This window comes from Sinocyclocheilus anshuiensis, unplaced genomic scaffold (genome assembly GCF_001515605.1).
Source record: "Sinocyclocheilus anshuiensis isolate Anshui unplaced genomic scaffold, SAMN03320099.WGS_v1.1 scaffold2358, whole genome shotgun sequence".
Classification (NCBI taxonomy): domain Eukaryota; kingdom Metazoa; phylum Chordata; class Actinopteri; order Cypriniformes; family Cyprinidae; genus Sinocyclocheilus; species Sinocyclocheilus anshuiensis.
In genome coordinates, this window is record NW_015557207.1 from 1 (window position 1) to 14,166 (window position 14,166).

The following is a 14,166-nucleotide window of genomic DNA, read 5'->3' on the forward strand; positions in this document are numbered from 1 at the left end:
TAACAGTTAGCCTAGTTGTAATCTAATCTTCTAATCTGACTAGACAAGAGACTTTATATTGATATTTCCTCCTGCGTGCATTCTAGACGGGCTGTCAGTCAGTGCAGTTACAGTGTTGCGCCACAAGGTGGTGGAACGTGACTGTCATTCAACTACACGTTCAAAAACGCTGATTCATTCTATCAAAGAGACGTAATGAAACACGCTGTTGAAATCATTTTAACTTTGAGCGCCACTTTAGAAGGCTCAGCTGACCAGTTATGCGTCGATGCTAAGACAGAGATTTCGCTTTCCTTGGACATGACAACCTATTTTCACAAATATATATGACTCGGCCTGGAGGACAGACGCAAGTAATCGCACGCGCTCAGTCGATCTCTCTCTCATTCACTGTCTGTTTAGGCTTGTTAAGTGCAAATCTACGGAGCCTCAGTACAAATAAGCATGGTACACATTATGTTATCATTACTAACTTGTTTAATATTTAGTCCACATGCATGAAGTGTAAAACGAGAAGGGCATAACCTTACGAAAAAATAAAACACGCAAAAATCGCGGTTGCTGCGGTTCTTGCATTCCTCTGCGGTTTGCTCGTCAATAGCGCGGTATTGCGATATTGCGGTTATCGCGACAGCCCTAGGTGTGATGTAGTAAAGTCTATTGGCTTCAGTTTGTCCCACTCAGCAAAGGAAAGAAAATTGTGCTTGGCCGATAATTTAATGGGAACTTTAAGTGTAATGTATATGTAAAGGAAAGAAATAAAACATATTTTACTCTATAAAAATGAGTCTGCTTTTTAGGACCGTTAAGATGTTTCACATTGGCAGTAGAACCTTTGCATTGATTAGTGTTACATGAACTTTTAATGAGACTAATGAGAACTGCAGAAAAGTTAAACGTCTAGGCAGTGAGAATTTGTTGGGAAAATGTTATTGTCAGTTGTCAAAAAGCAACTCTTAATGGTCCTAAAAATATTCAAAATAATCTATTTGTCTTTTTTATTTTTATTTTGAGGTGAAATATTACCAGGACATGTTATAGTGATATTTGCCATTAAACACCACTGTCTGATAAGGGCGTTGCAGCACTGATATGAGTTATAATTTATGTTGTCAATTCTCTCTTCCACCTCCCAGCAACTCGGATCTCACTAGGTCAATTAAAATGCACAGAAATTTGTCAGCATGCTCGCTAATCATACTGACTCGTCTACTAATGAGCACAGCTCTCAAAAGCCATCACTTTTAATAGGCATGGTGTAATGAGCTTTAATTGAAATTGGTCAATTTGCATGGTAAGCGGCCATATGAAGAATTTGGTGCTAAAGGTCTGATTTTCTGCATGGAAACTGTACTTGGGTGGTAATAGCCTGTTTTACCATAGTCTAAAAGTGACTGAGCATATTAGGGCAGAACCACTTGTAGGTGTCTGCTTCATATGCCTCATTTGCATGACTGTTGATGTGCTTCATCAGTATCAGTGATAGGGCTGTCAAAAAACAATTCAAATTTCGAATATTTGTTGAATTTAAAATAAAAATCCACATTCCACAAATTTTAGGTGTGCGTCAGGCAGTATTATCAGTGGCACACGAAATGCGACGACGATGTAAGTGTCGTTGCATTTTAATGCTTTTGTTAGCCTATCCAGTTGCAGGGCTCGCAAAATTTCTAAATCCCTGGTAGCCCTTTGGGCAGGCGGATTTTGGTAGCCCAAAAATGAATTTAACTTGCCCGAATAAAATATATTGTGTTTTTTCTTCAAGTAACAAGTCAAGAGAGTAGGGGTGCAACGGATCACAAATCTCACGGTTCAGATTATATTACATTATCATATCACATTTTGAGTCACAGATTGAAACATTTTTCAGATGAGCAAAAAAATATATGGTTCTTTATTATTTAAGTAACACATTATTTAAAGAACAATTTACTACTTCGATACCACAGCAAAAACTATAGTAGCATATAGGGATGTAATGATTCACTCAACTCACGATGTGATATGATTCACGATACTGATTTCACAATACAATTTTCTCACAATTTCTTTTTTAACAAAATGAGATTTAAGACAGATTTAAAAGAAGGTGTCCTTTTGTTATTTCTCAGACCAAAAGGCTGCACATTACTTTGTGAAATTGAAAATGTGTAACAATATACTACCTTGAAAATTTAAAACATATCCCAAATCAAATAAATAAATAATACAAATAAAATAAATGTCTCCATTCAAGTAAACTAAGGTTTTGCCTGTGTATTTTAATCACGATCCAAACAAAGATGCTGCATACATGTTATTTAGATTGTAAAATTTTGAAATTTGAAACATAAAAAAATGGTCTGACTTTAGCTTTGTGATACTACATCAAAAAATCTGAACGAAACAAAAACAGCAGACGGGCTGAATGAGACGCAAATGTGACTCTCTGACAGCAGGTGGCGCTTAAACAGCAGGTATTTATAGGCTGCTGTCCCTTTAAGACCGAATGCATGGATCCAATATAATGATGCATGTGTGATTTCTTTCTCCACTGTTTACGTTCATTTAAGACATGAAAATACTTGCCGAGATAGTTATTTTGAGATAATTTTGCATGTATGTGTCCGTTCAAGCGAAAGAGGAATAAATTCTGTGTTCGTGCTCTACCTGAAACGCGGCTTTGTATGTGCGCACGAGCACCGAACTGAGTTCTTCATGCGCATGAATGGTTTAAAACGCTTAAATGTTTAAATTGGTAATACTTAGAAACACGTGTAAATGATAAACTATGATCCGTTTCACCCCTACAAGCGAGTGAACAAAGCGAATCAAGGAAGGGATTTTATATCATTATTCAAGATAGCCCGTCGGGCAGGGCAGGGCAGTGATACATTTGGTAGCCCGACTGGAAAACACAATAGCCCCGGGACGTCAGGCTAGCGATTTTGCGAGCCCTGCAGTTTCTAGTGGGGCATCTATCAGCATTGCACTCGCGTCTGGCACAAGAGAGCGGCATGTTTAGAAAGCCATGTAAAATTAATGTAAGTTCAACTTTTAAAAAACATGTCTCCAGACTTTATGGCGGTTTTCCTCATCCCACTGCATCTCAAGTTTTTAAATGAAGAAAGTACTCTTTGTGATTGGTTTTCGGTCATTTGTATTAAACTATACATACATGCATTATGCTTTTTTGTTTCTAATTGTTTAAGCAACTTTATTAATTATATAAGGTTTATAAACATTATTTTAAACATAATGCACTTTTTTCAAAGATAGTCGTGTTATTTTATTATGCTTTGATAAAAACGTCCATAATATTTTGCTCGATGCGCCCTCTTGTGGCCTCAGGAGAGAAGCCAAAAGCTTGTTTTCCCCCTAACTGAAATTATGCCTTTTAAATTCGAATATAATTAGAATATTGATAATATTTAAGTAAAAAAAAATTAATTTAGTTTTTCAGCCATTTTGACGGCCCTAATCAGTGACACCCCTGCGTCAGATACATTCACGCGGTGCTCTGTACAGTGCTGTTTCACCTCCCCACATTACCTTAGTGACACCAGGCTTTTTCAGAGGAATCTTCAAAGAGAGATTAAAACTTACCAGGGCAACTCTGATCAAAGGTTAAACTACGCTCAGCACGACTCATCTGGTAATACACAGTGTAGCACATCCATTTGAAAGTAGAAAGAGTCTCAATTGATTTGCAGGTGATGGAAACAATCACAGATCATTTGCTTTTATTGTTGAGGAGCAGTATGGTAAACTGTTTCCGTAACATACCTTGTTTTAGATGTGACATATATTTCTTAATGTTTGTTTACTTTTTAAAACACTCACTTTTTTTTTAAATCCGTAGTTGTTAGGAGCTATTCTGAAGGAAATATGAGCCAGCACAGTCTGGTACAGAGTATCTTGCCGTTTATTGGTCTGGCAGAAATCAATCTCATTACAGTTCGGAAAGCAATGCATTCGCTCAAATGACCTGAATGTTTCCAATTTGTTAAACATTTCAAAGCAACACACAATCTTGTTTTTTCTTAGAGGTTTATACCCTGGGAAAGAAGAAATTTCAGGTTGGGAGAAATGGAAAGTAACTGTTCAAATAGTGTGAAGTTGTCCGTAATAGGAAATTGGCATGTTCTTTGTTCCATGCTGTAGCCCTGGTCAAATGCAACTTAACATAATATGTTTGTTCTTTTTGTGTGCTTCTTTGCAGGCCAGCTTTTATGTGCATCAGCACTGTGCACTCCAAAGCAATGCCTATGAGAATGTCTTAACCCAGCAAGCACTTGCAAGGGGGGGCTCTGCTAGTTTTTCCCCCTTTGGGAACTCCAGTTGATGAGTCAACACTAGTGATGGAGATCCACTGAGTCCTGTCCCTGACACTATTCATTGCCCTTTCCCCCTTTCCCCTTTACCCCTGCCCTGCCTGGCTAGTGCACGAACATGCTGCGCTTCCTCCCACTCAAGCTTGGCCGTTTGTACAGGTGTCTGAAGCTTCTTTTTGTCATTGGCCTGTTTGTCATCTTGCTGATGAACACGCACAACCTCTTCGCCTCTTTCCAAAAGAATGAACTCACCGACCGAAGGTTCATCAACCTCAACAAGTGCCCAGCCTGCTTTGGCACCAGCTGGTGTCGCAAGTTCATGAATGGACAGATATCTTTCGAGACATGGGGTCGCCTTCGCTTCCTGGATATCTTCAATGTGAAAAATGTTTTCTTTGCCCAGTACGGGGAGCCTCGTGAGGGTACACGGAGGATTGTACTCAAGCGTTTGGGTTCCAACCAAGAGCTTACTGATATTGACCAGAAGATTTGCAAGCGGGCAACAGGCCGACCTCGTTGCGATCTTATCCAGGCCATTTACAAGACTGAGTTTGCCCGACTTAATGGGGACGTCAGACTCCTAACCCCAGACGTTGTGGAAGGCTGGTCAGACCTTGTTCAATGTCCGTCCCAAAGACTGCTGGACAGAATAGTCAGGAGGTATGCTGAGACAAAGGACTCTGGAAGCTTCCTCCTCAAGAACCTTAAGGACACAGAAAGAATGCAGCTGCTGATGACCTTGGCTTTCAATCCAGAACCCTTAGTGCTTCAGGTAGGCTTTTTCATGTTGTCTACTAACCCATGTCTCTCTGACAGACTCCCTGGGCCTGTAATATATCGCCTGTGTTATAAAAGCCAGATCATAACATATGCTCTTGAATTGCCCTTGATAATTCCGCCAGTGGAATATAACCTGTCAGTTTGGTGGGCTGCAAATAGGCAAAAAAATGCCGCTGTAAATTATAGGGTGTGCTACTTTCACCCCAGACGTTGTGGAAGGCTGGTCAGACCTTGTTCATTGTCCGTCCCAAAGACTGCTGGACAGAATAGTCAGGAGGTATGCTGAGACAAAGGACTCTGGAAGCTTCCTCCTTAAGAACCTTAAGGACACAGAAAGGATGCAGCTCTTGATGACCTTGGCTTTCAATCCAGAGCCCTTAGTGCTTCAGGTAGGCTTTTTCATGTTGTCTACTAACCCATGTCTCTCTGACAGACTCCCTGGGCCTGTAATATATCGCCTGTGTTATAAAAGCCAGATCATAACATATGCTCTTGAATTGCCCTTGATAATTCCGCCAGTGGAATATAACCTGTCAGTTTGGTGGGCTGCAAATAGGCAAAAAAATGTAGCTGTAAATTATAGGGTGTGCTACTTTCCCTGCCTCTCTGTTTCCATTCCTGCCTGTGTAGTTTGTAAGCCACAATTCTAGAGTTTGAAGTCCTGCCCCTGTAATATTGAAGGACCTCAATTGGGAAGTGTTTAATTGCAGCTTTATAGGCCAAAGCTGGTGGATTTATCTTGCCTTAATTAATATTTTAAAGAATTTTGAATTATTTAAAAACTTAATGGTCATTACGATTTTATTTCTTAATCGCAAAAGCTGCCTTGCAGAATAGGCTGTTTCTTATCAGCACATTTATAATGTATCTCACAGTCACTGTACTGTTTAGGCCTTCATATCGGTGTATTTTCTCCTGACATACCATGCTACTTACCATCTTGAGATAGCAATGATAATAAGGGCCACTATCTGACCAATTTTCAATACTGATTTACAATTGGACAATCAATTTAAATTTCACTTCCCATTGGCCGCAGCTGGTAAATGCCCAGAACAACAAAGGAACAAAAGCCCTGTGAAGACATTCGGTGTCTTGCTGACCTCTAATCTATCACAAGGTCCTGACACCCTCTGGCATTTGCTAAACAAAGGGGAGATCAACCCAGTCTATAAAATCTGACTAGTTATGTGTGGTCCCTGTCATTCGGTGGCCTCCTCCTTTGTCTCTGTTTGTTTCTCACTCTCTGTTGCTTCTTCTGCAGTGCCTCTCTTTCTTTCATCCAGATAATTCCATCAAGTTTGTAATGCCATAACATTATCAGTTCAAAGCACCCTGTGATTTGTTATCCAGTCCTCCGGTCCACTTCCAGGACCTCTTCTCCTTCCGTCTATCTGTGATTCTGCCCATCATTATTTTGTTTGAGCTGTTCCTGCATGTTTTCCAGTGCTCATAAATAGTTAAGTATGTGTAAACTTGTGAACCATTGGCATGGGAAATCCGTTCCCCCTGGGAGTACTCTGGATAACCTGAACTCTCCAAGCACCAGAGGAGCTTCTGGTAGACCCTGAAGGGTGGTTTAATGCCTTTGGCTATTCCATAAACAAGAAACACTGTAATATTTCAGGGATAAAAAGAAATGAGTGGTTGCGCACCAGTTCATTAAGAATTGATGGCATCTATGCTGAGTGTATACCAAGCCGGAGAAGATGCTCTTGTGTTTTAGAAGGCTAGACTTTCATTTTTATTTCAAGTACAACCTTGTGGTTTTAGCAACTACTGTGGACTATGGTGGAACAGTGATGGCATCAGATCACAATTAACATATATTTAATCATTCATGCATATACAAGTTTGAGGAAGCTACTTTAAAAAAAAAAAGTTTAAAAGTAGTTAAACTACAGGGAATCTATTCCTAAAAAAGGTACTTAGATGCTAACGAAAGGGAAACTAACGAAAAGGAACTACCACACTGAAATATTTTATGTGAGCAATATTTCAATGTATTTACCTGACACAAGAAGATATCAGTTAGTGTGCCAGCATTAAACAGAGGTGTGTTCACTACATACAACGAATACAATTAGAAGCTAGTCTCTGAGCCTTCACTGCACTACATACTGTATGATAAAAAAGACAGTTTATGAGAGTGTTTGATTATTACCTCACTTGGTTGTAAAGTTGGTTTAAATGCAATTTATAAACAAACAGCAATGTGAATTTTTGTTGTGCCACACTGCTAATTTTAAGCAAAAGTTGCTTGGTAATGGGAAAGCTACACTACACAAATGTTTTAAGCAAAAGAGCTACTGCCATGTTTCTGACAAATTTTGTTAAATACACTGTTCATGTATAATTGTATTTACTGTATTCTAAGGTACTTTAAAGAATACCCCAAAATCAGCATCCTTCCATGTCCAAAATATTACAGTACCACTGTAGTATCCACCTTATTTTTCACCTTATTTTTGGGCGCAGCCATTTGTAAATTTAATGTGTCTGACTTCTGGTCTCATTCACTTCCAGCTATTTTTAGCTGTACAAAACAGCTTGTTTTGCTGCTTGATATTGCAAACTGGTGTGTCTTGCTATATTATTTTAATGTATTATCATAATTATAAACACACTGGTTTGTAGTGCAACCAGTTTTACCCTTTACTGCACTTTGTTTTTCCTCTTGTTATTTCCCTACAGCGGCTAATGAACCGGAAGTCTAACACGTTCACAGAAAACGGCTTCCGCTTTGAAAATTAAGGTGGATATAGAGCACATCAAATATGGTCAACAGACTGAAAAATAAGGTGGATATGTCAATTTAAAATATAAATATTATAATGCTTTTTTACTTCTTTCCTTACGTTGTGCTTTTTTTGTACTGTAATTAAGCCATCCATAATCGCCTCATTTTCTGAGAATTAATTCAAGCAGAACTTGTTTTTCCCTCACAAAACTTCTCACTCTCACTTCTTTTACTCTGTATAATGCCATGATGCTATTAACCACTGCTTCAGTTTCCAATCTACTGTGAGGTTTCTGGCAGGAAAGCAGCCCTTCCTCTCAGCTATGTGAGAAACCAAACCTGTTTTTGTCAGTGGAAACCAATCCTCAGTGCAGTTGTAAGGTTGGCCCACAACAGGCCCCCTTTTTTTTGTCTGCCGAAATCATGGTGCTGCAAGGAAAGCAATTTGTCCCAAAGGAACAGATATTTTTAGAAATTAATACAATGGCCAGAAATAACGAATCGCGTGTGATATGAAAGGCCTTTGTTTTAAAAGTCCCACAGTCCTGCCATGAAATGCTGAAGCCAACCATTGTATTTATTTTACCCTATTCACATAAACCATAAAATTTTCCTCTGTCAACCAGCCAGATTTGAACCTTTAAAACAGCATTATGTTTTGTTCTATGCTGATTTCTCGAGTAGGTTGAGGAGATTCTGTGACCCACATTCTTTGCAGAGATGTTTATTAATTCACACTTTCGTGAGCCGACGTTCCCTGCATTCTATCTTCTGTCTGTGAAACTGTGATGCATGAGGTCATGTTCAATAGATGTAGAGGCTGGTTTAGGTGACCTTGCTCAAATTTAGCCAGGAGCACGGTACTTTGTTAACAGCCCCCGCGTTAGCATAGGCTCTGCCTGCTCAGCCAGCTTGACAACAGGACATGACAGGCCTGTGGGGTTAACGCAGTCAAGGGTGCATTGCTTGCCTCCAGAATGGTTGCTTGTCGAGACGTTCCTCCCTGCACCTGACATAGTTTGTGAGTTCAGCTGGAGAAAAAATGGCAAAACGGTACTTCTGAAAGCTCCCCCTGGATTGTGTGGAGTCAAATGAGGGCAGGATTTTGGTAAAGTAAGAGAGCATTAAATAAAAACAGCATGAAAGGTTTTCGAACACAGCCAGTCAATTGCCAATCAGCAGATGATGATTAAGCCAGTGCATTTGCACATTGGTTGCTGAATGTGTAACAGTTGGGTAATAATCCCGTGCAGATTCTTCATGGAGAAGTTAGTTTTTAAACATTGATATATTTGTCTGTAGAAGCTAAGTCTTGTATTCGCCCCCCCCCTTCTACCGAGTTTTTGCAGACTAGTTAGGTAATTTAAACACTGTGAATAAGATTTATATTTACACAAGGAGCAAAATTGCATTAGATATTAAGACAGAGAATATATCTTGCATTAAGTTTATTTTCTTACCCCATAGCAAAAATAAATTTAGTGAGGTTTATGCTTAAAAAACAAAACAAAAAAAAACACATCATGTGTGCTGGTTTATGGAATGAGTCAGTTTTCATAAGCACACAATTTTGTACTTGAATAGTTTCTGAATACTTTTTTTTTTTTGCCTCTAAATCTTTATTATTTAAGTTTTGTAGTTGTTTTGGTTCAAGGATGATGCCTTTGGAGAAACTGAACGGGAAAGCCAAGTTCTTTTTCTGCTCTGGTGGTCACTGGTGCCTCCCACACGTTTGCAATCCTGTCAGCTAATAAAACTCACACCTTCCAAATGAAGATGTAGTCTGTCTAGTTTTTCTAGAAGCAGATGTTTTCTCACCACCTCTGCCGTTTTGCAATGTTCTCTTACAGGTGTTTCATAACTTGAGCTATTCACAAGTTAGAGGAAAAATTAAGGTGTAGCCTACTTGTGTTAGTTTTGGGTATGGAGGGAAACCCCCCCCCCAGCCACATGAAACAAAATCACATTATATATAAATTGTATAAATAAGTGTGTTTTTAATTGGACCGAAATATGCTTAATTTTATAATAACATTTCCCTTAAGTCTGTGTGCTGTCTTGGATGAACGTATTAAGTCAAGTCAAGTCAAGTTTATTTGTACAGCGCTTTTCACGATACAAATCATTGCAAAGCAACTTTACAGAGATAAATCAGGCAGGTTATTTGTGAATCTGTCTTTGGTGGCTGGAACAATAGTTCTGCCCGGCCGATAACGTGGAGCCATATAGTTAATATCAGTAATACGCAGCATGCACGATACAAGGAAATGGTCAGTAACATCATCACTTTGAAGTACGATATCTATATCAGTAAGATCAATTCCATGCGATATAATTAAATCTAGCGTATGATTAAAATAATGAGTATTAACTGAGTTTGTCACATTGCTTCTTCAGTTGAGAGTACATGCAGTGTAGCCCACAGGGCAAAATGTTGGCATAGTTTTAGTGTCCACTATATGAAACTGTATTTACATCCAAAGTAAACATAAATAAATAAAATAAAAAAATCATAAAATTAATTTGCAAAATTACCTTATTTATGCAATAAAAAGTGTATTTATTAATATGAAATTACATTTTAATTAAAATTTGCACACTTATCCAACAAATTATTCTCATCTCTGTATAATAAATAGAATAGCTATATGCGATGCAGCTGCTAAATACTAGTAACAATTCTATTACAATGAATACTAGTACAATAATAATAAATTGTACTAGTAATAAATACTAGTACAATTTCAGTCGATTCAATTGATTTTTCCCATTATATTGACATTAATAATCAACATTACTACAGTGCCATATTAAAATGTAGTTAGAAATATCTTTGTGAGAAAAATAAATAAATAAATGGCTTTTTATATTTTAAAAGGATAGTTCACCCAAAAATGAAAAGTCTGTCATTCTCACCCTCCACTTGTTCCAAGCCTGTATGAGTTTTTTCACTTTGTTCACTCACTTGTTTGTTCTGAACACAAAATATATCTGAAAAATGTTGGTAACCAAGCAGTTGACGGTAGCCATTGACTTCCATAGTATTTATTTATTTTTTTAAAGACGATTTGTTTACTTTGTTTTCAATGAGGTAGATGCCTAATGTTTAAAAGATCTGAGCTGGTATCACAAAGAATGTAAGTTTTCTTTTGAATCTCAAATCAAAATGGTGTGCCTTAAAATAAATGAGCTAGCGTCACCCATTGTGTCCTTCCTATATATTTGTTAATGTCATAAATGAATAACCAAACCCTAGTTGCCTGTGCTTGTTCAAAAATAGACCCGTAGACTGAGTATACAGTAGAAAAACCTTCAGCAATTTATCTCTCCTTCTCTTCACTCGTTCTTGTCCTCAGCTGGTGGATTGGTGGTCTGCAGTCTGGGATGGGATGCAGAGAGGGATATTTTGGGGGAAGGGCTAGAGAAAAGACTGCCAAGCTGTAGAATAAGCACGGCACCCCGCAGGGACAAGATCTTTCTGTAGACTGACTCTTGTTTTAAAATTTAATAGCCAAGCAAAATGTCAGACGGGGGCTGGTCTGCTTCTACGCCTGCGTGGCGAACCGCAGGTCAACGATGGGGTTTGAGGGAAAAGGGCAGTCAATTAATGTGAAGAACAAAACAACTTGTGTTTAGTTCTTCCTCAACAGCCCTTTAAATTGGCTTATCAGACTGTGTAATATGTTTCACAACCGGCAAAGGATGTTTTCCTCCACATTGCATTTTTGAAATTTTTTTTGCATTTATTGTAGCAATTCTTCACTCACCCTTCATCTGTATACTTGATGCTTGTTCTGACACGTTTGTTGCAGATCCCAGGGATTGACTGTGAAAATGTGGAGAATTTCAACCACACCCTGGCAGAGCATTTTACATGAGAAAGGCGGTTAGTGACGGTTACACGTGAAACACTGGGAGGGATGACTGTTAATTACTGCTGTCTGTAGTGAGACTGTTTAAGCTTTAGTTTAGGGTTGCAGTTAACATCTATTTCGGTAAACGCAAACATCTTGATGCCAAGGCAACAAGATCCCTAATTCTAAAACTAAAACCCCCGCCCTATCCCAGACTGGAAGACGCTGTAAACTGCACTTCTGCTGGCATATTTCTGCTTTGGTGGCCATTGAAAGTAATTGTGTATACATGTTTTGCAAGCAACATGAATATCATTAAACTTTCAATATATTATAGTAGATGTTTTACCAGTTCCCAAATATTTTTTTTCTTTTCTTCAGATAATCAGTCTTTCCCTGCGGCTCTACAGCCATATTTGGCTCAAAAACAATTGTGTCGAAACCTCGATGCCCTGGCAGATTTCGACTTCGGGATCTGGCGGTATTTAATATTATTTTAAATTAGTATTTAAAATGATTATTATACTGACAAACCAATATAAAGATTCCAAATAGAATAAAATAAAAAGTGTATTTTATAATAGGCAAAAACTTTATGTTGGCCAATTTATAGGCCTATACATTGTTACCTGATACTGATGAAAAAAAAAATATAAAAACAATCAGTGGCCAAAAACTAATATGGAAGTTGCGAGTGGTGACTTCTTTAACCAGATATGCTATTTAATTTATTAAATTGGTCAAGCATGGGGAAAACAAATGGAACAATAAAACTCCTAAATGTTCACTTTGATTAGTTTGCTTAGGCATGTTGCCCAATAACATGTTGCATACTTTGTCTATGGCAAAAAAAACAAAAAAAAGTGGAAAATATCCGTTATGATTTTTTTTTCCTTAATTTGATTTAGTCAAGTTAGTTTTGCATCAAATACAGTGTGATTTTCAGTAATCGAGAATCACAAACAGCTTTTCATGCACGTTAAATCACCCACATGCCAACAAAGCAGTGAGAACCCGAAACAATAATGAAAATTCATAGCAATAGAGCATAGGCACCGAAGCTGTTCTAGATTCGCTCACCTGAATCCTTGTACAGATTTGCAGACAAAAATTTACAGAGAGTTACCTATGTATTTCCAACATTTTCTTATGTAAGTCTTATGTTACACCTCAAATGACAAGGGAATTTATAGAAATGTTAATATTTAGTCCGTCCATGAGCTCATTCTCTCAAATTGCTTGGGTATGATAAACTTATATGGACTGAACACTGCTGTGATATGGTATCAATATATTGTGCACCTGTTTTCAGAGGGTTCTGCACCAGCATATCTAAGTGTGTTTTAAAGGTGACCTATTATGCCCCTTTTTACAAGATGTAAAATAAGTCTCTGATGTTCCCAGTGTGTGTATGTGAAGTCTTAGCTCAAAATACCCTACAGATAATTTTTTTATAGCTTGTTGAAATTGCCATTTTGAGCCAAAATGCGCTGTTTTTTGTGTTTGTCCCTTTAAATGAAAACGAGCTGGTGCTCCCGCCTCCCCTTTCAGAAGAGGGTGGAGTTTCTAGAGCTCGCGCACCGGCATCATGCCAGCAATAACAAAACACTCTCTCACGCACTGAAAATGTCAGAAACTGCTAGTAGCGGTGTTCAGCCATATATGTTCGAACTGGTGTCGTGCCGAATTCTGCACCCTGCCAGATTATTTATGAATTACACAGACGGGGAGCACGGCGCTATAAAAATAACAACATAGCTGGTCTCATGGTGCCATCGCGTGCTAACATGAACTTTATAAGTGCCGAATATGATTATGAGCTAGACCAGGGGTAGGCAAGTTCGGTCCTAGAGAGCCGGAGTCCTGCAGAGTTCAGCTCCAACCCTGAAAACAAAACTCACCTGCCTATAGCCTTAAGGCGGGCGTACACGGTGCGATTTTTGCTGTCGTACGAGCACGCAGGCGATTTTTTTTCTCTCGGGAGAAAATCGCAGATGCACGCATGGTCGCGGCTCGTACCGTGTGAGAAGAATTACGGGCCGATCCGAGATGTTACGAGCACCTCCCGTCCTCCCGATAATTTTCAAACTGTCAAAAAAAATTGGATGCTGTCGGTTTAAATTTGTGGCGTATGTGCGGTTGAACGAGACGATTTGGCGATACATCTGAAGTTGACCAATCAGAAGATGACAAAAACCATATAGTCTATAATAATTTTAGTTTAATTATACAGTTCTATCTTTTATTTGTATTCCGAATGTGCCAAATTTGCCGTTCAGCTTTATGAATGAATATGCCTGTTGTATTTCCGGCAAAACGAGCAGAAATTCAGAAATGGCCTACTCCCTCGAGTTCTTTATGAAGAACAGAAAGTCCATGCTTTTCTCTGCTTTTCAGCCATTCTCTTTGCCATGTCCTTTGTCTTGGTATTTTTATTTATTTTATTTTTTTTGGACGTCACAAGCCGCCTGCCACAAAG

The 14,166-nt window shown here is 38.5% G+C and overlaps 1 protein-coding gene across 1 annotated transcript in view; it reads left to right on the forward strand.

Moving 5' to 3' along the window:
• Positions 1–4,172: 4,172 nt before the first annotated feature.
• LOC107678951 (deleted in autism protein 1 homolog) overlaps positions 4,173–14,166 on the forward strand; it is a 19,912-nt gene continuing 9,918 nt past the window's right edge. Inside the window, exon 1 of the mRNA XM_016474349.1 lies at positions 4,173–5,085. Within this exon, the coding sequence (XP_016329835.1) occupies positions 4,432–5,085 (654 nt within the window). The 5' untranslated portion in view covers positions 4,173–4,431. The remainder of the gene's footprint in view (positions 5,086–14,166) is intronic.